Raw genomic sequence first — 27,421 nt, forward strand, 5'->3', positions numbered from 1 at the left:
GCTGCGGGTGCTTCCGGCCCGGCGGGGGTTTCCTCCGCCTTCGCCCGCCAGCTCGCTTAGCCTAGGGGCCAAGACTTTTCTCCTTACCTGTTGTGAGGAAAACGAGGCCTCGGGCGGAGTTGGTAGCACTTGGTGGGGGCTGCATGGAGCCAAAGGGCTCTGGCAGGGGCAGGGACATCACCGACCGGTCTAAAGACCCCTCGGCTGAGCCCTGGCCAGGTCCCCAGACAGTTTTGAGGTGCAAAGGTCGTTCAGTCTCATCTTGGCCACAGACCTATTTCAACGGCAGTGGCTGGGGAAGCAGTCTCTTTCAACGTCAGATAGCGCCCTTTGTTTAGAAAGAGGTTATAGTAAAGATACACGAAGAGTAAAGATAAGCAGAAATACTTGCCCCCCCACCCCACCCCGTCGTCTCGGTCAGTGCGCCGGTTACTTCTTCCAGAACTACCCTGGGTCCTTCCGTTTTCCACACAATTCCAGGTGTTTTTAAGTCAACTATCATGACAATCTCCCCCTTTTTCAGATTTCACATTCTTCCATGTCTTTAAAAATCTTTGCTCATCTAGTCCCGCGATTCTTCGAACACCAGGTGCCAGATACTGCATTTGGAGGTGGGGGATCTGCAAAGAGATGCTTCCTGCTCTCAAGTCACTAAGAAAATTGTGATAGAGTGGAAACATGTTCCATCCGTTTTGTGACCGTGGGCAAGTTACATCTCCAAGGTTGTCTTTCAGTCGTAAAGTTGTGGGACTATGAGGTTGTCTTTCAATTGTAAGGTTGTGGCAATATGACCTACAGAGGTAACAGCTAACATTTATTATGTTCCTGGCACTATGCTAAAGGTTTTTTTTGTTGTTGTTGTTTTTGTTTTTGCCATTTCTTGGGCTGCTCCCGTGGCATATGGAGGTTCCCAGGCTTGGGGTTCAATCTGAGCTGCAGCTGCTGGCCTACGTCAGAGCCACAGCAACGCGGGATCCGAGCCTCGTCTGCAACCTACACCACAGCTCATGGCAAAGCCGGATCCTTAACCCACTGAGCAAGGCCAGGGATCGAACCCGCAACCTCATGGTTTCTAGTTGGATTCGTTAACCACTGAGCCACGACGGGAACTCCGCTTAAGGTTTTCTTTTCATGTATCATCCCATTTAATCCTCGTAGCATACAGAAGGAACTGAGAGGGGTTAAGTAACCTGCTGTGTTACACAGCTAGTAAGGGAGCCAAAGCCAGCAACATGGCAGTGGAAAACTGGAGATTTTTAAGCAGGGGAGTGTATGATTTTTGTGACTGTATGTCCCGGTTTGCTGGGGCAAGTCCCAATTTGTACCTTTTCCTCTAGCATAATAGTCTCCTTTTGCTCAAGTGCCCAGCTCAGACAATAAACAATATGGTTACTTTATATAGTACCAAAGCTATATTTTACCAAGAACTCTGATGGCAAAATGAAAGACAAAGACTGGAGGCCAGAAGACAGGCACTGAAGTACTATCAGTGTGAATGGAGATGGGGCCCAAATTTAAGAAATCCAACTGAGGGAGTTCCGGCTGTGGCAAGCAATTAAAGGATCTGGCATTGTCTCTGAGGTGGATCCTGTCGCTGCGGAGATGTGGGTTCAATCCCCAGCATCCCCTGGTGCAGTGGGTTAAGGATCTGGCATTGCTGCAGCTGTGGCATAGATTAAAGCTGCAGCTCAGATTTGATTCCTGGCCTGGAAACTTTCATATGCTGCAGTTGTGGCCAAAAAAGGGAAAAAAAGATGAAGAAAGCCATCTGAAGAACATTTAGAACCCTATGATCAGCTAGGTATAGTTGGTGAGGCAAATCTGTGTCCAGGAGACTCACATCTAGCTTTTAAGTAGGTGGATAGTGCCAGCAGGTATAGGAGGAAGAGAATTGGTGGAATGGGGTAAAGGGTGTCACATTCCTCTGATCTCTCCAAAAAAAATTTTTTTTTTAAGAGTTCACCAACATTCCTTTTTAAAGTATGATATCCGGCACTCTGCATAACATTCCACATGGGGTCTGAATAGGAGAGTACAAGGGACTTCTGTCTTCCTTGATCTGGATTCATTTTTTCTCTTAATGTACCAGACTTCATTGTGGTCTGCTTTTATACTTACTTATATTTAACCAAACTTCTCTTTTTCACACCCAATCTGATCCAAAATAACACAGTTTTCCCACCAGATCACATTACTCCTTATTTCCTTCACAATACTTATTTATAAAATTGATGTCTTGTTTATATTTACTTTATTGACTATCTCCATTCATTAGAATAAAGCTCCATGAGAAACTGGATTTTGCCCTCTTGTTCACAACTATATAACACTGGTGCCTAGAAAAGTGCTTGATATTATAGGCTTAAAAATTATTTGTTGGAGTTCCCATTGTGGCGCAGTGGTTAACAAATCCGACTGGGAACCATGAGGTTGTGGGTTCGATCCCTGGCCTTGCTCAGTGGGTTGAGGATCCGGCATTGCCGTGAGCTGTGGTGTAGGTCGCAGACACAGCTCAGATCCCGCACTGCTGTGGCTCTGGCGTAGGCCGGTGGCTACGGCTCTGATTTGACCCCTAGCCTGGGAACCTCCACATGCCTCGGGAGTGGCCCTAGAAAAGGCAAAAAGACAAAAAAAAAGTTATTTGTTGAGAGAGTATCAGGTTGTTATTCTTTTATGTATATAACATTTTAAAAATGTAAATGTAAGACTGACTGAGGAGTTCCTGTCGTGGCTCAGTGGTTGACGAATCCGACTACGAACCATGAGGTTGCAGGTTCGATCCCTGGCCTTGCTCGGTGGGTTAAGGATCTGGCATTGCCGTGAACTGTGGTGTAGTTCGGAGATGTGGCTCGGATCCTGTGTTGCTGTGGCTGTGGTGTAGGCTGGCGGCCACAGCTTGGATTCAACCCCTAGTCTGGGAACCTCCATGTGCTGTGGGAGCGGCCCTAGAAAAGGCAAAAAGATTAAAAAAAAAAAAAAAGACTGACTGATAACCCCCATTAAATATTATTTTGTTGGTTTCATTCTAGGTTTCTAGCTTGTACAGATAGTTTTGAATTTTCAACTCATTCATTCAACACTTGAGTAGCAACTTGTGCCAGGTGCTGAGTTACAACTGAGAACAAAATAAACATAGTTCTTACTCTCCTGGAACCTACAGTATAACAGACTAACCAGGCAATTACAGCCGTGTTTAAGTGCTATGATAAAGAAAGTACAATCTTTTAGAAAGGCATTTTAGAGGGGCACCTTCCCAAGGCAAACTAGCTAAGTTAGTGAAGGCTTCCTAAAGGAATATCCAAAATGTTAAGTCAGTGATGACTAAAGAAAGTAGGGAGATCATGCTGGATAGAGGCCATTCTATTTCCTCCTATTAACTAGAAGGCACTTTGAGGATAGGTATTGCTTATTTGTCTGGGTCTACACCAGAGTTTAGTTCAGCATATTAAACAGATCATCAATAAATGTTTTTTTGTCTTTTTGCCTTTTCTAGGACCACTCCGGCGGCGTGTGGAGGTTCCCAGGCCAGAGGTCAGATCAGTTACAGCTGCCGGCCTACACCACAGCCACAGCAACGCATGATCTTCTGCGACTTACACCACAGCTCACGGTAACGGCCAGATTCTTAACCCACTGAGTAAGGCCAGGGATCGAACCGGCAACCTCATGGTTCCTACTCGCATTTGTTAACCACTGAGCCATGACAGGAACTCCAATAAATATTTTTTTGAGTTGAATGGAAGAAGAAACAATTAAAACCAGAAGTGCTGGAGTTCCCTTGGGTGCAGCAAGTTAAGGATCCAGCATTCTTAGTGCAGTGGCTTGGGTTGCTGCTGCAGTGCAGTTTCAATCCCTAGCCCAGGAACCTACACGTGCTGTGGGCATAGCTGAAAAAATAAAGTGCCTTTGGTAAAAAAACAGACTATTCCCATTTCATTTTTAACAAACGAGGAGTTTGGATGCTATAGAGTGACAGGTAACATTAAAGAAATTACCAGAGTACTAAGCAAAGGCTATAGCTTTCACTATCCAATACGGTGGCCACTAGCTACATGAAACTATTGAGCACTTGAATTATTGTAGCTAATCTGAATGGAGATGTGCTGTAGCTATAAAATGCACACCGGATTTCAAAGATTTTATGTGCAAACAAGAATGTAAGGTATCAATGACTTGAGAGTCATTTTTACATTGACTACATGCTGAAATTCCATTTTGGATATATTAAATATATTATTTAAGAATAATTTCATTGGTTCCTTTTTACTTTTTAATGTGGCACTAGAAAAAATTATATTATTCATGGGGCTCATATCATGTGAGATAAACCACAGCAGCAGCCTGAATAGATAATACGCAGAACATGTACAACTGTTTAACATGTATTTGATACTGCTGAGACAAACCTAAATTCTTATATTTTGCTGAATTCATTATTTATATTCACATCGGTGAGAAATGATATTTTTGATGTTAAAATATTTATACTCAAATGTTGGGAACCACTACTTTATAGATTACAAATTCACTGAGATATTAACTATTTTGGGAGGAATGGAGGTAGACAGTAAATAAGAGGCCACTTAGTCAATGTACAAAAAGCCCTACAGGTCACTCTTAGAAAGAAGCTTTATGGAAAATGTTCAAGTGCGAGTAAAAAGGAGAAATTGGCCTTTACCTGCTGGAGTGGGGTTTTGCATAGATGCGATGGGACAAAAAGAAAGTCCCTAGGGGATCTAAATTAGGAGGGATATTTAAGAATGGAGGGAAAGGGAGAAGCCTCTCTGTAATTCCAATAGCAGTTTCCAAAAGAGAGAAGCTGCAAAGAATTCCTGGCATACAGAATCCTATTTAGCCTTTCTGAAGATGTGTAATTAAGTATTATCACTTTTATATACACATTATATATAGTTTATACCTTTATATGTAAAGTATAAACTTTAACTAGCCCACATAAACTCATCTGGAGTAAATCATGGACATTTTTTTCCTCTTTGTCACATATAATTTGCCATACTTTATTATTATTTGTCTTTTTAGGGCTGCACCTGGGGCATGTGGAGCTTCCCAGGCTAGGGGTTGAATCAGATCCTTAACCCAATGAGTGAGACCAGGGATCGAACCTGCAACCTCGTGGTTCCTAGTTAGGTTCGTTAACCACTGAGCCACGACGGGAACTCCTAATTTGCCATCCTTTAACACTGAGGAACACAGAAGAATTATTCCCAATCCAGGCAGAGATACTCAAGAGTAACAGAAAAATACACCTAAAATGGTTTCTGCTAGCTTTTATTTGAGAAAATTTACACAAAAATCCCCAATCCAACACTTACAAGTCAATCTGTATAAATCCCACATGCCTCTTTCCATTAAACAAACAGAAAAATGGCTTATGACAGGGGTTTATGACAATAGTATAACAAAGTTTACTTAAACTGTGTTATTCTCATCAATAATTTACAGACTGTGTTAAATAACAGGTTCAAAAACAGAGGAAAACAGATAACATCCTTGTTTTCAAAGCTGATTTGCTCTTACACTAGTCCTGTCAAAGACAAAAAAATTTTATTTCCAGATAAAATCAAGGAGTAATATCAATGAAATTGTAAACCAAAAGCACAAATGTCCAAGTTAGTAGTTTCAGCATGAGTAAAAGAAAGGACATGAAAGAATTTGTTTCACAAAGTCACACTTGGGAACAAAACATCGGCAAAATAAAATATTCTCCTCTCCTCTATTTTTTTTTTATTTGACATTTTGTCAGAACAGAAGATTATAACCAACTGAGTAGCTTTCATTGCTTCTAAAAAGGGGAAAGGCACCAGTCAGAAATATGAAAGAGTATCTTGTTAGGCTAACCATACACAACAGAATTCCACCTTTAAGTGTCTAAAGACAGAGCTTAACTCACAGATTTGGTTATTCTCTTCCCCACTTGGATGTATTCTCTGTTGTTTATTATATATAATACCACAGACAGACTCTCAATACATCTGCTGCCCTTTATGGTGAGGATTTGGCGGCCAGGTTCTTGGAAGCAGTAGCTATCATTTCTTAACAGCAGATGGCAATGTTGCACAAATTAATGAAACCACTTTTATGCCACACCAGAGGACTTCATACAGGGAGTCAAAAGAAGGGGGCGGGGGAAGCCTTTGGGTTCACAGTAGCTGGAACATTAACAGAACAGCCTGTGATTTTAACAACATAACTCGGTCCCTCCTCCCAACCTCTGTACCTTATCCAGGTCATCACAGCAGTGTGCTCTATTAAATTCCAACATGCTGCTGCTTCTCTGAAAGCTGCAAGGCCTAAGTCCTGTAATTCTTGCCATGGCCATTAGACAAGCCCTATAATGGTCAGCAGGGTTAAAAAAGAGATTACAGAAAGGACAAACTCCCACCCACTTTACTGGGAGAAGTGGGGAAAATTTCAAGTGATGTATTTTTCACAATTGTTTATGAACATGGTCATTTACTAATATTTACATTAGTATTGGCCTTTAGGCATCTTATTCCCACAGCGATTCTTAGCTTTGTTTTTACAACGTGTATTTTCAAGTATTTACTCTATTCATGATCCTTCCACATGTGTTATTTTTTAATATCTTAATTCTCTAGATGGAACACGTAAGAATAGAAGTTAAGTCAGTGACTTGCCATGTAAGACTTGGTAAATTTTACTTATTTTTTCTTCTGTATATGTTAAAAATTTAAGCAACCACATTGACAAATGACTTATATCTAGGACATATAAGGACTTCTCGAACACAATAGTATAAATCAACTATATGTCAATTTAAAAAAAAACCCTCAATAATAAAATGAACACATACCATCTAATCATAAAATGGGCAAAGGAACAGATATTTCATTGAGGAAGATATACAGATGGCAAATAAACACATGAAAAGATATTCAACATCATTAGCTATTAGGAAAATGCAAATTAAAAGCACAATGAAGTATCATTACACTCATCTCTCAAAATGACTAAAAAATAAAAAACAATAATTTAGCAAATACTGATGAAGATGTGGAGAAAATGGATTGGACACAGATGGCTGGTGGGGATGCAAAACAAGAGTCACTGAAAAAAGAGCAGGACGGTTTCTTACAAAAATAAACATGTGTTTCCCATACAACCCAGCAACTGCTCTCTTGGGGACTTAGCTCAAAGAAATGAAAATTCATGTTCACATAAAGACCTGCACATGAATGTTCACAGCAGCTGTATTAATCATGACCCCAAACTGAAAACGAACCCGATGTCCTTCAATGGATGAATAGCCAAACTGTGGTACATCCACACCATGAAATATTACTGAGCAAGAAAGAGGAAAAAACTATTGACATATGCACCAACCTGGATGGATTTCTAAAGCATTATGCTGAGTGAAAAAAGTCAATCCCAAAAAGTTACATTCTTTATGATTCCATTTATATCACATTGCTGAAAGGACAAAATTAGAGAGACGGTGAATAGATCAGTGGCTACCAGAGGTTGGGGCTTGAAGGTAAGCAAGGAGGTGACTGTGAGTATAAAAGGGTAGCAAAAGAGATGTGATGGAGCAGTTCTGCATCCTGTGGTCACATGAATCTACACATGTGATAAAGCTGCATGGGACTAAACACACATCAATACACAAAAAGGAAAAAGGTCAAGCAGTTGAGCACAAATATTTTAATTCTCTAAAATGTAATTTTCTTTAAGAGTTATCTACAGTTCAAAGCTCATTTCTATCAGATGTCACATCCATCACCCTTTATAAGAGACATAAAATGATGAAAAGGGTATCACCAGAAGCTACCTAAACATTTCAGCTAAGAGTCAAGAGAAAGTTAAAGGTTGCCACAGAGAAACCCAAAGAGGACAATCAGAATGAAACAAGTTCAACATGGTCACACAAATCTTGGTAAAGGAACTAGAGTGGAAGCCCAAGCTGGTGAGTAAGTGGGAGAAGGAAAGAAAACATGGTTTACACAGATCATTTGAGGAAACCCAGTACACATGCTGGCTTTGGCATTATCTAGGTAACCCCTATTTTTTGTCGTAGGTGACGCTAGTAATAGTCCTACTGTTGCAAAACCAGTCCAAATCCTACCAAGTTAAAAAAAAGTCCATCTTCAACATGTTGGGTGTAGGTGGTAACCCACATCCACCCACATCCTCCCACACCAAAAGAGACCAGTTCTGGCAAGAAAGCTCCAACGTGCCTTGATGGTGCTGTTGGTAGGATGCCTTAAGCCAGGCACATACCAGCGATGTTCTGCTGGCTAAGATACAAGTGGGAGGAGGCTGGGCTTTATTACTCAATCAACTTCTTGGCTTTGAAGAAACGACGCAGGTAGAAGACCTGCCAGGTGGCTAGTCCAATGAGGCAGAACATTGAAAAGATGCTGAAGTACAGGACCCGAGTGTTTGTGGATTCTAAAAAAAAAAAAAAAAACAAAGGCAGTGTAAATGTAATGAAGTAAGGCTTCGCAGGCTAAACAATGGCCAGGGGGAAAGAGCCAGTTAATTAGCTTCACTCTGTTCTCAGGGCTTACAGTAGGATTTCAGATAGTTTTTTCTTAAATTTTCATTATTCTATATATAATGTTAAAAATTACAAAGATTAGTACTATCAATTTTTTTTTTTTTTTGCTTTTTAGGGTTGCACCCATGGCATGTGGAGGCTCCCAGTCTAGGGGTCCAATTGGAGCTTCTGCTGCCAGCCTACACCATAGCCATGGCAACGCAGGATCCGAGCCACCTCTGCTACCTATACCACAGCTCATGGCAATGCAGGATCCTTAACTCACTGAGAGGCCAGGGATCGAATCCACAACCTCCTGGTTCCTAGTTGGATTCGTTTCCGCTGCGCCATGATGGGAACTACTAGTACTATCAGTTTGATACTATAAGCTGACTGAGAATATGGTCAACTGTTTATCACAGAAAAAAAATAAACCTATTTCCTTAAAAACCTAACAAGGCTCTCAATAGCAACAAAACTGTAGCAACAACAGCACTGAGGTAAGCAATTATCCGTCCATACTGCCCCCGTTGGCAAAGCTGAGGAAAAGGGTATTCCAGAATTTGAATCTGATATTTGGGGATCTGTCTCCTTTACAAGCACTTATTGAGAAACAGAGCTGCCTTGCCCTCACCATTGGTATCACGCATCTCTTCCTCTCGCTTCTTCATATAGGCAAAATCATTAACAATAGACTCTGAAAGGTCTTCTAGGCGTCGTAGCTCCACCTCCAAAGGTTTGAGCTTCTCAACTTTTGCAATCTGGAAAAGAAAGGAATTATGAAGCCACTCTGAAAAAATTGCTCCAGTCAAGAACACAATGTCAAAAAAATAAAAAATAAAAATAAAACACACGCACATGCAACATGTAACAGAGGAGTATCTTCAAAAGATTCACCAAACTTAAAATCTCTTCTCTCATTCTAACACATTTTAAAATTTAGGGAGTTCTGGAGTTCTCATCATGGCACAGCGCAAACAAATCCAACTAGGAACCATGAGGTTTCAGGTTCGATCCCTGGCCTTGCTCAGTGGGTCAAGGATCTGGCACTGCTTTGAGCTATGGTGTAGGTCAAAGACGCGGCTTAAATCTGACATTGCTGTGGCTGTGGTATATAGGCCGGCAGCTGTAGCTGTGACTGGACCCCTAGTCTGGGAATCTCCATGTGCCACAGGTGCGGCCTAAAAAAAAAAGGCAAAATAATAATAATAATAATAATAATAAAACTTAGGGAGTTCCCACTGTGGCACAACAGGATTGATAATGTCTCTGGAGTGCTGGGAAACAGGTTCAATCACCTACCTGGCACAGTGGGTCAAGGATCTGGCATTGCCAAAGTCACAGTGTAGGCTGCGGCTGTGGCTCAGATCTGATCCTTGGCCCAGGAACTCCATATGCCATGAGGCAGCCCCCTAAAAATTCCCTTCCCTACTATGTTTCCATCTCAGACTTTTTTTTTTCCCCATCTCAGAAGCACTATAATATGGTAGCCTATAAAATAAGATGTACTATTTCTCCAAGATTTCTGAGTTTAATAAAACACTTTATTTTGTCCTTCCACTTATGTATAAAAAATAAGTAATATTATTAGCATAAGCATAATTAAGATTTATAGTATTAGTCAAATGTAGTCTTAAGAAGAAAGCATACCAAATTCCCAATAGAGAATAGGAGTTCCCTTGGTGCAGTGGGTTAAGAATCCAGTATTGCCATTGCAGTGGCTTGGGTCACTGCTATGGCCTAGGTTCAACCCCTGGCCTGGAAACTTCCATAGGCCACAGGTCCAGCCAAAAATAAATGAGTAAATGAAAAATAAAAAATTCCCAAAAGGGAATATAAAGGAATGAGAAACTACATATAATTACAGCATTAAGATAATAACTCAAACTGCAAAATGAGAGAATTCTGGTTTGCTGATTTAAATCATCAGAACTCGGAGTTCCCGTCGTGACTCAGTCGTTAATGAATCCGACTAGGAACCGTGAGGTTGTGGGTTCGATCCCTGGCCTTGCTCAGTGGGTTAAGGATATGGCGTTACTGTGAGCTGTGGTGTAGGCCGGCGGCTACAGCTCCGATTAGACCCCTAGCCTGGGAACCTCCACATGCCGAGGGTATGGCCCTAGAAAAGACAAAAAGACAAAAATTAAGAACAAAAACAAAAAAACATCAGAGCTCAAAAGCCCAGATGAATCCTAGGTCCAATACTAAAAATAAAAATTTGCATCTTGTCATTTAATTACATAGCCAGTTATCACAAGAAATCTCCAAGGACTTCCCTGTGTGCTACAGAATGAATTGCGTAAAAATAAATTGTCTTCTTTTTCAACGCAGACCTCTGTGAAACCTCCAAGAGTATGTATTTAGCACCTAAAGGCATATGATATATGACCATAGAGAGGATTTCATTATTCTATTTGTTTTTATCAACCTTAGATTATGATTTGCGTTTTTTTTCCTTTTTACGGCCGTACCTGCGGCATGTAGAAGTTAATGGGCCAGGGGTCAAACTGAAGCTGCAGCTGAGGCCTCCATCACAGCCACCCCAAAACCAGATGTGAGCCGCATCTATGACCTACGCTGCAGCTATGGCAGCTATGGCAGCTACTGGCCACGCTGGATGCTTAATCCACTGAGCCAGGGCAAAGATCAAACCTGTACCCTCAAGGATACTAGTTGGGTTCCTAACCAGCTGAGCCACAATGGGAATTTCATGATTTGCTTTAAAATGGAAATAAACAACCAGAGCTTTCCATATCTTAAAAACTCATATACCAGTTGCTCCTAAATTTTTTTCCACAGAGAATTCTTCAAAAAATGTTTCTATATCTGTTAACTCCTTATTTATCATACATTCCCTACAGAACTCCCTGCTTTTTCTTTTCTTTTGTCTAATTTACCTTCCTTGTTCTTCTTCTCTGTTAAATGTTAACAACAGTTAACATGGAATGAATGAGAGCAGTTTGAGGGTGTTCTTGTGATCTTTTGCTGAACTGTATATTCTTCATTGAACATAATACGAAGAATAATACAAAGTTATTTAAAATAAAACTATAAAGTGTTGTTAAGACAGGGATATAAACACTGAGATTATATTTAAGGTACCTAAAATATGGTGATGGATTTGCAATGATCAGTCTAAGTTTTGTTTCACTGGATACCTTTTCTTACAATTTTAAAATGTTGGATAGAGTTAATGGTATGACTCACAGCTGCAGAACAGAATAAAGCTAACTGGGTACAAGATTTGCCCAATGCTTAGTTAGTTACTACACTGAGCTAACTCTCCTAGCTAAATGCCCAAATGCCAGGTTTTGCCATTAATCTAGAATATACATTTGTTAGTTGATTCCATATGGAGGAGCAGAGCAAAGAAATTCCCCAGGAAAAAGATACAAGAGATATATAATAAGCTGAACCCTAGGCTGTTCAACATTTTCCCTCCTCATATATACTTTCCCCTCCGAAGCTTCCTGTGTGAAATAGTTTAAAGCCAACAGCATGATACACCTTTAGAGATAGGTGATTTAAAGCTCCCTAAACAGAAACTGGAAGGGAAACTATGGTTGTACTTCTGCAGCTGAAAAAAAAAAATTGTATATGTATATACATGTGTGTGTATCTATGTATGTGTATATATATATGTACGTATGCATATGTATATATTTTGCTTTTCAGGGCTGCACCTGCAGCATATGGACATTCCCAGGCTAGGGGTTGAATCAGACCTACAGCTGCCAGCCTACGCCACAGCCACAGCAATATGGGATCCCAGCCTAATCTGCAACCTATATCACAGCTCACGGCAGTGATGGATCCCAACCCACTGAGCAAGGCCAGGGATCAAACCCACATCCTCATGGAGACTAGTTGGGTTCTTAAGCTGCTGAGCCACGATGGGAACCCCACTACCTTTATTCCTGCTATTAGTTTAAAATCTAGCAAACTTAAAGAATTGCAAAAAGACTAAAACAATAATGAAAACCAACCTGCTATTTCAGTTATCCAACACATCCTGGATACTCAGTGGTATGTAACAAAAATCGTGAATGAATGTATTTCTACATTTAATCTAAACCTATAAATCAAAACAAATGTAATTTTTTTTTTAACATTTTAAGACCCTAACAATGCTTTTTGAGTGCTCATTAAGTGCAAAGCACCAAGGTAAATTAGTATGTCCTCTGCTCCTAAGAAGCTCACAGTCCCAGTAGAGAGGCTCATGTAAAGAGCTGTAACCATAATATAAAGCATTATGTATTAACTTCTACAACTAAGGTACACATTAGGAGTTCCTGATGTGGCTCAGCAGTAATGAACCAAACTAGTCTCCACGAGGATGTGGGTTCTATGCCTTGCCTTGCTCAGTGGGTTAAGGATCTGATGTTGCTGTGGTATAGGCTGGCAGCTATAGCTCTGATTCAACCCCTAGCCCAGGAACTTTCATATGCTGTGAATGCAGCCCTAAAAAGACACACACACACACACACACACACACACACACACACACACACAAAAGGTGCACATTAAAATTGGAATGTAACAAAAGTAGCATGAGATTAATTATGGTTAGAAGAAGAAAATGGGTGAGCTGGGTCTCACAAATTGTATAGGATTTAAAAAGATAAGACAGATATTTAATGCTGAGGGGCCCCTATAAACCAAAACATGGAGGGAGGAAAGTGCAGGCCCTGTTTAGGAGGCCATGAATAGTCTGGTTATAAGCAGGCTGGTGTGTGTGTGTGTGTGTGTGTGTGTGAGTACATACTCACATGTGTGCACTTGCACACTTACTTGCTTTGGGGGTGGGTGGTAGGTAATAGCAAATATAAGGCAAAAAAGTTAGGCTGGAACTAAACTGAGGAAGAGGATGAAGAAGGTAGTATGATGAACTAGACCTATTAGTATATATCCAGACTGTGATCCATATTTTATATCCTCTACTCTCACTAATCCTCTAAACCCTATATAGAGTAAATAATATTACTCCTAAATTTCTCAGATGAAGAAATTAAGGCTCAGAGTGTTAGATAACTTGCCCAGGGTCTCAGAGCTTGGTGGAGCAGGGATTGCAATGCAAGTCCGAGTTTACGTTTTATTCTGTGGGTATAAAAATTAGGTGAAGAAAGCCAGATGACTACACCTGGATCAAAGGTAAAGTTAATGAGGTATATGAGGCTGCAAGGATCTGGGTAAGTTGTCTAGTTTATCGATCAAACTTCTAGGTTCCATACTGCTATTACTCTAATTTTAGAGACTAATAGAGTAAAATTTAAAAACAAATTAGCCATGTATTTTCAGGTAGGCGCTCTTCACTTGCCTAGGATGAAGCATTCAAAGACTTCATATCGTAGGCAGTATAAAAAGCTAACAAGAAAACTTCTATCAGCATTCCTACTGACTACTATTCACTACTCTAAACATCTGATTTAATGTTCAAAGTGTCTGTAAGATTGCGAGATTATACATGTTTCATGAAGGTGAAGGCAGGCCATTATTCTTCTAGTCTACTTTTCTCTTCCATGGCTAGAAGGATGACTTGTGTTTTGCCAACAGTTTGATCAAAGCAAAGCCTATCTGACAATGAGCACCACAGGTTCCCCACTAGGAGGCAGCATTCCCCTTGTGGGCTGCATTTAGCCATTCAGTAAGCAAAGACTGTCAAGAGCCTTCATTTTACAAATGAGGAAACTGTCGATTCCATAAAGTTACTTAGTCCTTTGGGTGGAAGACCAAGGCTAGCAGAACCATGGTCTCTTGACTACCTAATCCAGGGTTACCGAAGCATTTATTCAGCATCAAAACTTCAAAGCTCTGCTGTAAAATGCAAGCAAAAACAAATCTCTGACTTTCAAAAGCATGCACACTCAAAGGTATCCAAATCCTACTGATCTTCCCAGCCTTAACCATGAAGTCTCCTTTAATTACTCCTGTCCACATTGATTCCCTCGTTCCCAAAGGCCTAAGACACGCAGACTGTGCCACACAGCTAACACTCAATTACATATTGTCACAGTCACACTGTTTTGCTTTTATCCTTTCCCCCCACACTAGTTTGGATCTTGAATTCAACAGAATTAAGACGATGTATATTTTGTATAGTCCCACATGCCTGACACATGGTACACACACTCGTCACAGACCTGTTATGTCCATTCTACGCCTTCTTCAAAGGAGCCAACTTTCTCATAGCAGATAGTAAGGGTCGCGGGTGCCCTGAAGCAAGCACTCCCTGTATGTCAGGAGCACTCTGCAGCTATTTTCACTCAGCATTCTTTTTCACAAGGCCCACGACCTAGGAGAAAGTTTTCTCTACCACAGTAACTATCACACTCATCTGTAGCAGCAGCAGGTACTGTCTGGAAAGCTTGCCCTGCACATCTACAACACCTCCAAAATAACTGTACAATTACTCTTCTTAAACCATATCCAAATCTGCCATTCTTCTCCTAATGCCATGAATCTAAAGAGTTCAGAGTTATATGGAATTGTACACAGGAAAGGTGTTAGATCTGAAAAACTGCTTCTTAAAACATACATGTGAAACCAAGCCCCTTAGAGAATCGCTACTAGATCCTTTGCCCTGGTTATCACTAAGAAACTCAAGAGAAGCTTCTTGAGCTAAGCCAGATTTGGTCAAATTACTCTGTTATCTCCATGCTCTGTTCTGCAGCCCCTGTGAACTGTCGAAGCACAGCAATAAAAGTGAAGACCACTAACACAATCAAGATAATGAAGACAGACCTACATCCAAAGACAAGTCTACTTATGGGGGGGCAGGGGGCCACGTGCGAATCACAGGCTTCTTCACAGAGGGTCAAAAGGTCAAAAATGTGCAAAATAAGTCCAGATAATACTGCCAATCTTAGGGCTAAACGAATGAAATTTAGCAAGATCCTATTTACTCTGTCATAGCCACTTGGCAGTTTCCAGAAAGGGAGGAGAAAGGAGCTAAAATCTACTGAACTGATCACCTATGTGTCAGATGGCTTACCCATGTTATTTCATTTAACCCACGTCAATAAAGGAATTTTTGATCTCGTATATAGAAACAGAGTTCTTCCTTCCTGAGGGTATTCAGAGAAACAGAACTTTTGAAAAGTCTTCAGCTGTTGTTCAAACAAGGGCAACTGTGTTTTTGGTGTGTATGTTAGTAGCAAATAGCAGACTAATGGCATCCCTAGGCAAAACAGGATTTCAGTTGTGTTGAAAATGCTGCCATCCACGCCAAGAAGGGATACACATAGCCCAAGAGTCAGCACATATGTCAGACAACTCCTTCTGGTGGGGTAATAATTGCTTTCATTCCCACAACTGTAAGATTAGACAGTAAGTCCCTGAAGACAGCTGTTCTAGTTCAGAGACCAGAAACGAAAAAGAAATGGCTTAATTCACATACTGATTCTACAGAGATGCTCCCCTCTGAGGGGCAAATAGTGGCGAGAGGTCTTAAAATACAACAGAGAGAATCAAGAGTGCTTTATGTCTCAGGACATATTCTCTTTAAAAATTTCAAACTACAAAAAAGACTATGCTTCTCATCACAAAATAACAACCATTCTGCCTTTAAATAAGATCACCTTACATTCTGTACTGTTTTTATAGGAAGTTACAGGCATTAACTAATCCTCCATAACAACTTAGTAGGTAGCGTAGTGCTCTGCCCAGCTATTAAGACACTGATTACTACTGAAAATTTTTTTTTTTTTTTTTGCTTTTTAGGGCTGTACCTGCAACATATGGAGGTTCCCAGGCTAGGGGTCTAACCGGCGCTGTAGCCGCCAGCCCAAGCCACAGCCACAGCCACACCAGATCCGAGCCTCGTCTGCAACTTACACCACAGCTCACGGCAACAACGGATCCTAAACCTGCTGAGCGAGGCCAGGGATCGAACCTACAACCTCATGGTTCCTAGTCGGATTTGTTTCTGCTGCACCACAACAGAAACTCCACTACTGAATTTTAAAGGGCCACGTGGGATTTTAGAATTATGAAGTCCAAAAATGTGAGGAGAGAGATGCTGAATGAGAAAAAAACTAAAAGAAACGTACCACTTTCCTGAATTTAAATACCGACGCAGAAGGGCTCCATCCTCTGGAGATAAAGGCTCTTCTTTGCCTCAAGGGCCTGAAACTAAATGCTTCAAAACCTCTACTTATGCTCAGTGCTCTCTGGTAATTAACCAAGGAACAAGTGCTTTCTATTATTCATGTTCTTGTCATAGGCATTAGCCCAGAGACAAATAACAGATATTTTTTAAAAAAAAATTTTAGGTAGTTCCCATTGTGGTGCAGCAGAAACGAATCTGACTAGGAACCATGAGGTTGTGGGTTTGATCCCTTGCTTCTCTTATCAGGCTAAGGATGTGGCGTTGCCATGAGCTGTGGTATAGGTCGCAGAGGTGGCTCAGATCCCACACTGCTGTGGCTGTGGCGTAGGCCAGCAGCTGTAGCTCCGATTTGACCCCCAGCCTGGGAATGTCCGTATGCCACAGATGCAGCCCTAAAAAGTGGGGAAAAAAAATTTACTATAGGTGATTTACAATGTTCTGCCAATTTTTGAGCAAGGTTAAGGGAACCTAGCCACAGACTGAGAAAAGGGCTGGGTTTTGGCCTATGTCAAAACCACTTCCTTTCTGCCTCAGTTTGATCTGCTTTTTTGGGGGGTGGGGGAATGGGGAGGTAGGTCACTGAAGAAAGTATTGGGAGGAGTTTCTTGGTTAAGAAAAAGACTTTAGAACTGTGTTGTAACCATGTGCGTAAAGAAAGGCTTAGGACGCGACAGACTTCCGAAGCAGGAAGCAGGCAAAGGAAGCACTGTGGTTTCCTTTCTGCTAGGGATTCCCCTCCTGGGTTAAGTAAAAGGTCAGGAAAAATAAAGGACTTTTCCCAGTGTTAACAAAGTTTAAGGGTGATGGCAATTCCAGGAGGTATAGGTTCTAAAATGCTATCTGACAGCCCACATCATTCTATATGTAAACTCACCGTAATACCATCTATTTTATTTTATTTTATTTATTTATTTATTTTTGTCTTTTTTCTGTTGTTGTAGTTGTTGTTGTTGTTGCTATTTCTTGGGCCGCTCCCGCGGCATATGGAGGTTCCCAGGCTAGGGGTCCAATCGGAGCTGCAGCCTCGGGCCTACGCCAGACCCACAGCAACGTGGGATCCGAGCCACGTCTGCAACCTACACCACAGCTCACGGCAACGCCGGATCGTTAACCCACTGAGCAAGGGCAGGGACCGAACCCGCAACCTCATGGTTCCTAGTCGGATTCGTTAACCACTGCGCCACGACGGGAACTCCTTTTTTTTTTTTTTGCTTTTTGAATACCATCTATTTTAGAGAAGAACAAACTATGTCTAATATAAACCAAGTGTCCTGTTATTTAATATATACCACCTACTGATGGCCATCATATTAGAGGGGAAAAGTCACAAAAGGCAAAATTCCACATAAAAGCAACTCAATGAATGCTTGCCTAGAGAATTGTCTGAGGTGGATGATACAGCAGCAGTACTCAAAAACTGAAAATCATTTCACCTACTCTTCTACCTCATAATAATATAACATTTTTCTTAGTGTTTTAGACCTTACAACAGCACTTTAACTTATATTATATTGTTTAAATATAATCAGGATTCTCCTGAATCATAAACACTTAAAAGGATTTTTCGATTTACTCCTAAGTTCATCAAAGAGGCTCTTGCTTTAACTCTTTTAACTAAACTATCCTGGAGCCAGAAACAAGCAAGAGTCTCCACTAGGAACTGTCTTCCACTCACAGCTCCATCAATTGCTCCTGTTTCCTGCCTACAAATAACTCAGTCTAGTTTTGTTCAACTGAACCCATGAACTAGGAAAAAGAGGCAAGACCTGGAGAGTTGCAATTATTGCAGTACTACTTCCTGTTGAAGAAGCAGCCAGTGGCTTCTAGTCTTCTTCCATTTTAGGATATTTCCCTTCTAAGTTCTGACCAAAGATAGAACAACTTCTCCCGCTCCATCATTCCTAGAGAATTTGCTTAAATCACTTAAAGCAACTTTCCTTTGTTTATTCAGTTTACCTTCTTCAAAAGCCATCTGTATTTCCTACACCCCACCTTTTCTTCATGCCTTCGGGTACTGTTGTAGAAAGACTCTGATCTGGGTAAAAACACGCTAATCTTTCTGTAAAGATCAATCCTCCAATCTTAAATAGTTCTTGTGGTTTTTCAAAGGTGCTCTTCATTTGAAGAGCCATTTTTGTGCTGCCCCCAGAGTCTCTCATGACAGGGATAGGAAGGGCTCAGTCCCCCTTCCCCTTATTCTATGCACACTTCCACCTTCCTACCACCCAAATAAAGGTCCGTTCTTGTTCTCTACGATACTTCCGGTTAGCAAAAATCCTAATCTCGGAGTTCCTGCTGTGGCGCAGTAGAAGCAAATCTGACTAGGAACCATGAGGTGGGTTCGATCCCTGGCCTCACTTGGTGGGCTAGGGATCTAGCGTTGCCATGAGCTGTGGTGTAGGTCACAGATGCGGCTCAGATCTAGCGTTGCTGTGGCTGTGGGGTAGGTTGGCAGCTGCATCTCAGATTCAATCCTTAGCATGGGAATGTCCATTCGCCGAGGGTAAAAAAGCAAAACAAAAACAAAGCAAAACAAAACACACCTAATCGCTTGCAGTTTTTCTTCCATCTGCTCTCTTTCTGAAAAATTTGAAATTGAAATTATTTTAACTAAAAGCTACTTTTGACTACTACATTTCTCAAAGACAGCACAGTTGTTCAAGTCTAAATAGCAATGAATCCATGCCCTAGTTTTATACATAGCTGTCACTCTGGGAAAAAAAGCCATAGGGATTAAAACCAAATCACTTCTCTTAACCTTGAACATTAACATATAAATGAATTCCGGCTTTAAAAAATTACAACTATATATCTGGTTTCTGTCTCAAGAGCACTAATAGCATGTTCTTGAGTGTTTTATCATACCAACATTTCTATGGGACAGTTGGTCCAGTCACTTGGCTGACAGCACAGCCAGAATTATTGTTCAAGGCTGTTAACATAACTTTTTATATCAAGCTGGTTGTCACATGACTGCTGAGAAAACCACAGCCTTCTGGGCAAAGCACAGCCTGCTGGCCTGACTAGGTCACAGAAACCTCACAGACCAGCATGCTGCTGCCTCTACTGGCTGTTACAGCAGGACATACCTCTTCATAATTTTTTGCCTCCACTCCATGCTTCATGTCTAGGATCACGAGTTGGTCAGGTATCCGCCCTGTTCCTGAGAAAGAAATCAAAGGATTCATTGTGCGGAATATTTAAAATTCCGGGAAATCACCCACCCACCCTCCCTCTCCCTCCCTAACCCCTACCCTCTCAATAGAGGGAAATAGCCTCAACTCCTCCCCCTACTCAGCTGCAGAAAATTCCTGGCTCTGGCTAAAAATCACAAGCATTCCAGACAAAGCCTCTATCTGTGAGGGGGGCCAGAAAGCAACGAAAACACGCTGCTGGCAAACGTCTCTGAGGGAGCAGCACACAAGATATGTATGTAGTTGGCACCACAGAGGAATAGAAGCAGAAAAGAGAAAACACACTGGCTTATTGGATTAGGAAATAAAACTCCAAAGTCAAAACATCATACAACTGACTGGCATACAGACCCGGAGGTAGTGGGCACCAGCTTAGGCCGAAAAGTACATTTCCACATCTAAAAAGGCTGACCCATGAAATTCTGAGAGAAGGATTACTGCATACACGCTAAGCCTGAATTTACTTAATACAAATATAAGTACTGAAAAGACCACAGCATTTTTCTAATATTTTATAGGACTAAAGTATTTTGGTCAATGTAAGGCCATTTCAATAAGTAAACAAAATGTTATAGAACTAGTCCCACAAAACCCTTACAAGAGAAGAGCCCAAGAAGAAACTTGACAAAAAGAGTACAGTTCTTGAAGATACTTCTTAAAAGAGGAATGTTTATTTGGGATAGTAGGATCAACAGAGCAATGTTCATATTAGAAAAGGCAATCTGCCTTTTTTGGGGGGTGGATCTTTTTAGGGGCACACCCATGGCATATGGAAGTTCCCAGGCTGGGGCTGAATCAGGGCTGCTGCTGGCCTATGCCACAGTCACAGCAACGCCAAATACGAGATGGGTCTGCATCCTACACCACAGCTGACAGCAACACCAGATACTTAACCCATTGAGCAAGGCCAGGGATTGAACCTGCATCCTCATGGATACTAGTTGGGTGCGTTACCACTGAGCCACCACAGGAACTCTAGGAAAAAGTAATCTGATTCAGCTTGATCAGAAAGAATTCTAATCTTAAATCATCAAGTGGGAGTAAAGGGACTGGAGTGGTTCAAAAGAGCCCCAGAAAATTGCTCAGTCCCAATTCCCTGGAATTTACCTGATTACTTATAAATTTCAAAACTGCCTGCATGAAATTAGGAGTTTTGGAAACGGTGCCACTTAAGCACTTGGGTTCCTAAGACCATAAGCCAGAGAATGCACTGAACACTGAGAGACACTGGAGATTTCTGAGATGGACTGAAGCCAAATCAATAACTACTCATTTAGAGCTCACTAGGAACTAGAACTGTGCTAGATATTTCAATCTCTGCCTTCAAATAATTCAATGGGCATCTAATACATAAATATGCATAACAGCTACAGTGAAAATGCAAAGCAGTATAAAACTTTAAGGGTAAAAAAAAAAAAAAAAGGTTCAGATAATCCCAGCTATGAAGCAAAAGTTAGAGGAGGTGAGAGATTAGTTGTGGACAGACTTTACTCAAGAGGTAGCACCTGAAGGCAGACAAGGTATGGTAGGCAGAAGGAAACACATGAGCAAAGACTTACTGAAAGGAGTGTGTGGCATGTTTAAAAGACAGTAAAGAAATCCTTCTTGGAGTTCCCGTCATGGCTCAACGGTTAGCAAACCTGACTAGCATCCATGAGGACACAGGTTCGATCCCTGGCCTCTCTCAGTGGGTTAAGGATCCAGCGTTGCTGTGTGCTGTGGTATGGGCTGGCGGCTACAGCTCCAATTAGACTCCTAGCCTGGGAACTTCCATATGCCATGGGTGTGGACCTAAAAAGACAAAAAAAGACCAAAAAAAAAAAGAAATTCTTCTGGATAGACTAGAAAGATAAACTTGAGAGCAATAAAATAAGAAAGAACAGTAGGATCAAGAAATTAAGACAAGTCACAGATAGCTTCTGAGCACTGAACCAATTATGTTTCCCAAAGAAAACAAAAAAACGACACCCAGAGAGTTCTCTTCTCCCAAATCCAATGTGCAGTGCTGATCATAACATCGCCCATAAGAGATTCAATACAAATTTTTGATTCTCCTTCCTCATTTAAAAAACTGTGAAATCCGGAGTTCCCGTTGTGGCGCAGTGGTTAATGAATCCAACTAGGAACCATGAGGTTGCGGGTTCGATCCCTGCCCTTGCTCAGTGGGTTAACGATCCGGCGTTGCCGTGAGCTGTGGTGTAGGTTGCAGACGCGGCTCCGATCCCGCGTTGCTGTGGCTCTGGCGTAGGCCGGTGGCTACAGCTCCGATTCGACCCCTGGCCTGGGAACCTCCATATGCCGCGGGTGCGGCCCAAGAAATAGCAACAACAACAACGACAAAAAAAAAAAAAACAAAAAAACCAAACTGTGAAATCCAAGCAGCTCACAGCTCCACCTGGTCCAAACATATTCTTCCCACTGTCTGTTCACCACAGCACAGCTTCAGCATTATTCAAACACGAGTGAAACCACAAAACCACAGACCACCTGAATCCAGACCATACAGTCTCTTGCACAGAACAGACAGCCCATCCCATTAGTTGGTATCGTGGCCCTCAAGGGTTTCCTTTGTAAAAAGATGCTTTAGTAATTTCTCTCCGCATTTGCCTAGCAATGTTTTAAAAGGTCCTCCAAAGACTACAAGGTATAAGGTCTTCTTATCAGAATAAAGAGAGAATACAAACTAGAAATTGAGTGCTGTTTCTGTGTGTATATACAAACATTTATACATGTGTATACACATACATACAAATACATACACACTTTTTTTTTTTTTTGCTTTTCAGGGCCACACCTGTGTCACATAGAAGCTCCCAGGCTAGGAGTCGAATTGGACCTGTAGCTGCTGTCCTACACTATAGCGATAGCACGCCAGACCCAGACTGCATCCTCGACCTACACCAGCTCATGGCAATGCCAGATCTTTAACCCCACTGATCGAGGGCAGGGATCAAACCCACATCCTCATGGATACCAGTTGAGTTTGTCACCGCTGAGCCACGACGGGAACTCCTTATACACACATTTTAATACCAGTTCCTGAGCAATTACATGGATAGTATCAGCACAAAAGATACTCATGGCTCGGCAGGTTAAGTATCTAGCATCGTCACTGCCATGGCTGTGATACACACACACACACATTTATATATGCCAATCAGTAAGTGATGCACTATTCAGAGGAAACCACACTGACCTCCTTGCTGTTTCTGAGACACGTTCAGCATCTTGAGGCGTTTGCTTTTTCTCCAAAGCCCTCATTACCACTGGACTTATACTTGTCTACTGTCTGTCTGCTTCAATGAAAATGTAAGCTCCATTGAGAGCACAGACTTCTGTTTTATTCACTGCTATAATATCCTCAACATCAAGAACAGTGCTAGATGAATCAACTGATGGAGATATTGAGCAGACTAGAATGGTTGAGAAATGTATGGATATGGGAATATACATATATGGGAAGAGAGCATTTTGTTTTAGCAAATGAATAAATGTGACATGTTTAGAGGATGGGGCAGAATGGCTGGGGCCTGACGAGCAGTGGAAGATATGGTTGGATGGAGCAAGAGTATAAAGACTACTAAATGCATGATGCCTAAAGTCCCTTCCAGTTAGAAAATTCTGTGATTCTGGGATTCATTCTACCGAACAGGAACATTTCTACCCCAAGGAAGGTGGGGCAGTGCGTTAAGGATACGGCATTGCCATGGCTGAGTCGTAGGCCATAGCTGCAGCTCAGATTTGATCCCTGGCCCAGGAACTTCCATATGCTGTGGGTATAGCTGAAAAAGGGGAGGGACAGGATAGGAAGGGAAAGCTGAAAAAGGACGGACATGATAAAAGATGTGTTTTAGGAGATAAAGGTGATAGCAATATTTGAACATATTAAAAGCAGGGATATCAGAAGCTTAATGACACCATCCATGATTTAAGATTAGAATTCAGATTTGTGTGGTGACAGATACAGGAGGTATTTTGAAAGAAGTACCAGCATAACTTAATGAGAGGCTGGAAAAGACACACACCAGTAATTTCAAAAACATGAGCCCGAGTAATTGGGAAGGTGGTGGTAATACTGATGAGTGAAGGGAACTAATTTGAAAGAGAAGATCACAGATACAGTCTTAGATGCCTGAGTTCTGAAGTAAGAATGCACAACTATATGGAAATGTCTAGAATACCGCTGAGATATCCAGGTACTGGCAGGAGTGAGGGAGGCAGAAAAGTATCAGTCACGAAATCACTATTAAAGCCCTTAGTTTTCCAAAAAAAAAAAAAAGGAGTTCCCGTCGTGGCACAGTGGTTAACGAATCCGACTAGGAACCATGAGGTTGCGGCTTCGGTCCCTGCCCTCGCTCAGTGGGTTAACGATCCGGCGTTGCCGTGAGCTGTGGTATAGGTTGCAGACGCGGCTCGGATCCCGCGTTGCTGTGGCTCTTGGCGTAGGCCGGTGGCTACAGCTCCGATTCAACCCCTAGCCTGGGAACCTCCATATGCCGCGGGAGCGGCCCAAGAAATAGCAACAACAACAACAAAAAAAGACAAAAAAAAGCCCTTAGTTTTCTATTTTTAATCTGTTATTCCATTTATTTCATGAGACCTCCTTTAGCTTTTAGGCTAAATTGACTCATTTTAGATCATGGGGTCAATTCTTGTTTTTTTAAAGGTCACATTTGTGGCATATGGAAGTTCCCCAGCTAGGGGTCGAATCAGAGCCATGGCTGCTGGCCTACACCACAGCCGCAGCGCCAGATCTGAGCCACGTCTTCGACTTACACCACAGCTCAGGGCAACACCGGATCCTTAACCCACCAAGTGAGGCCAGGGATTGAACCTGTATCCTCATGGATACTAGTCGGGTTTGTTACTGCTGAGCCATGATGGGAGCTCCATGGGGTGAATTCTTGGTTAACTGTCAAAAACAGCTAGTTCACCTGTTATTCCTGGGAATCTACTGGTGTCATCAGCAAAAGTGCTTGCTCTTCTAGGATTGCTATGTTCTGAATATTCTATAAATGTAAAACTGCCAGGATTCCTTTTGCTACCTACCATACAGAGAAAGCCTAAGAATAAAATCAGATGGAGGCAAAAAAAGAGGGTGGGGCATCTCTAAAAACCAGGTAAGTTTCCAATGATATTGCTAAAACCCCTAAGATCCAGCTGTACCTGAAGTCAGCCCTAAACTATAAACTTCCTGGTTCAGAATCACACTTTCTCTTCATCCTCTTTAGCAAGTTTGAGTTATGTTTTTGTGTCCTGTAGCCCCAAACCATCCCAACTAATATAACAGGTATAAATGCATGGATTAGAATCTCGTGTCCTTGAAGCTGAAGAATAAGGAGTGGAAAGGTACCTACCACTGAGCCAGAAGCCATCAGGTAATCAGCCTAAAAATTACTATGGGCTCTTGGCCTTGAGATGCACAGAAGATGCCACAGCAAGATATTAGGACTAGGAAATAGCAAATGCCTTGGAGACCAAAACTGTCTCTGGGCGCTCCTCACTGGTGAGGATAACTACACTCTTCTCTGAGTGTGTGACTTTGACTTCTGCCACTACTTCTTTGTTCTTTTTGCATACACTGTGCTTCCAATCAACTGTGCCTGCTTTACAAAAAAAAAAACCCCAAAAAACAAAAAAAACCCCAAATGCCTTGCTGTATGTTATTTTTCAGGGAGACCCTACTTCTAATCTCCAAGAAAACATGTCACTAGCATATAAATGCGCTATTTTTAGCATCTATACCAAATTAACTCTACCATTCAGGCCAAGTATAACATAGCACGCAAAAGACGCCTGCTCCTGCACATGAAGAACTCTACTGACGAGCCAACTTTCACTGACATGTGTGTGCACCCCAGCAAATGGAGTTTTCACTTCCACTTTCCGTCCAGCGCAGGAGAGAAAGTTCATGCTTTAACCTGCTTAGAAGATGATGCTTAATTCAGGGAGAACACTCTGATTTACTTACCCTTGCTCTCAAAACACACTTCAAACATGTCATAATCTTCAGTGGTAAAGGCAAACTTCCCCTTGGTTGCGTCCTCCTTGGAGTACAGAATATGGCCAGCAGAATCTGTTATCTAAAATTTAAAAAAGTTAAGTAAGAATAGGCAGCAATAATAAATAGCAGTAATAGTAAGCCAGGATCTCCTGCCACGAATGACGTTGATCGTTCATTATTTTGTCAAGCATTTAAGGTCCCTGGATCTGCACTGGTCACTAGGGAAACAAGGAAGTGTAAGATGGTTCCTTCAAAGAGCTTAAGAGCATAAATGAAGAGAAGAATAAGAAATGGGACAACTTTGCTGCAGTGTAGAGAGTGCACTGCTAGAGGCATGCTCAGGTGTCACCAGATTATGGAGGGTCACAGAGTGTATCGTGAAGGAGGAGACTCAAAAGTCTTTTGTCCTTTTAAGGCCACACCCACAGCTTACGGAGGTTCCCAGGTTAGGGGTCTAATCAGGGCTGTTGCTGCCGGCCTACGCCAGAGCCACAGCAACACTAGATCTGAGCCATGTCTGCGATCTACACCACAGCTCATGGCAGTGCCGGATCCTTAACCCACTGAGCGAGGTCAGGGATTGAACCTGCAACCTGACGGTTCCTAGTCGGATTCGTTTCTGCTGCACCACGACAGGAACTCCTACATGCAATTTTTAATTTAATCTTCACTTTAACCCTATAGGTAAGAAGTATTATTCCTCCCATGTTCCACAGGAGGAAACTAAGGCACAGAGCGGTTAAGTGGCTGGATCATGTAGAACCACGACATCATGCTAAGGAGTTTATTTTGTACAAAGTGGGAAGGCGATGAAGAATTTGAAACGAGGTGATGTGATTCAATTTGCAGTTTGGAAAGATGCATCTGATAACACTGTGATGATAGACTTAATTAAGAGGGACAAACCAGAGATAAGATGGGCTAGGACACTATTCCAATACTCCAGGTTAGACATGATGAAGGCTTTGGATATGAACAGAAGGGGTCAGATTTGAGGATTTTAAAATGGGAAAGCCCACAAGAAAAGACCAAAAAGTGAATGCCCACAGGATCGAGTAAGCAGCATAACCAAGTCTAATGGGCCAGTACAAGTCCACAGGGTGTGGAGAACAAAGTGGTGAAATAGGGAAGATAGGATTGTCTCAAGGGAGAAACCAATTACTATCTACCATGGCATGTCAGGTTTTTAGATCATCCAATTTCCTAAAAGAACCTAAAAGTTTTAACTTTTATTTGAAATCTAGTTTTAAAATCCTTGCAACCAATCCCAACATTTGAAAAACTATCTCAAGGCCAAACAAAAGATGTCTAGGAGCTCCTGCTGTGGCTCAAAGGGAACAAATCTGACTAGTATCCACAAGGATGCAGGTTTGATCCCTGGCCTCGCTCAGTGGGTAAAGGATCTGGAGTTGCCGTGAGCTGTGGTGTAGGCTGAAGACACGGCTCGGATCTGGTGCTGCTGTGGCTGTGGTGTAGTCCAGTAGCTACAGTTCTGATTTGACCCCTAGCCTGGTAACCTCCGTATGCCGAAGGTGCGGCCCTAAAAAGACAAAAAAAAAAAAAGATGTCTATAGAACAACTTCTTCTGGGCCACCAAT

At 41.8% G+C, this 27,421-nt stretch overlaps 1 protein-coding gene across 1 annotated transcript in view; it reads right to left on the reverse strand.

Annotated features, from left to right (window-relative positions):
* Positions 1-5,273: 5,273 nt before the first annotated feature.
* The window catches only part of TMED10 (transmembrane p24 trafficking protein 10), a 35,623-nt gene continuing 13,475 nt past the window's right edge, over positions 5,274-27,421 (reverse strand). The window contains exons 2-5 of the mRNA XM_047795273.1: positions 25,791-25,902; positions 19,715-19,788; positions 9,153-9,279; positions 5,274-8,430 (exon numbers count right to left, since the gene is read on the reverse strand). Of these exons, the coding sequence (XP_047651229.1) occupies positions 8,309-8,430; positions 9,153-9,279; positions 19,715-19,788; positions 25,791-25,902 (435 nt within the window). The 3' untranslated portion in view covers positions 5,274-8,308. The remainder of the gene's footprint in view (positions 8,431-9,152; positions 9,280-19,714; positions 19,789-25,790; positions 25,903-27,421) is intronic.

This window comes from Phacochoerus africanus, chromosome 9, assembly GCF_016906955.1.
Source record: "Phacochoerus africanus isolate WHEZ1 chromosome 9, ROS_Pafr_v1, whole genome shotgun sequence".
NCBI classification, from domain to species: Eukaryota; Metazoa; Chordata; class Mammalia; order Artiodactyla; family Suidae; genus Phacochoerus; species Phacochoerus africanus.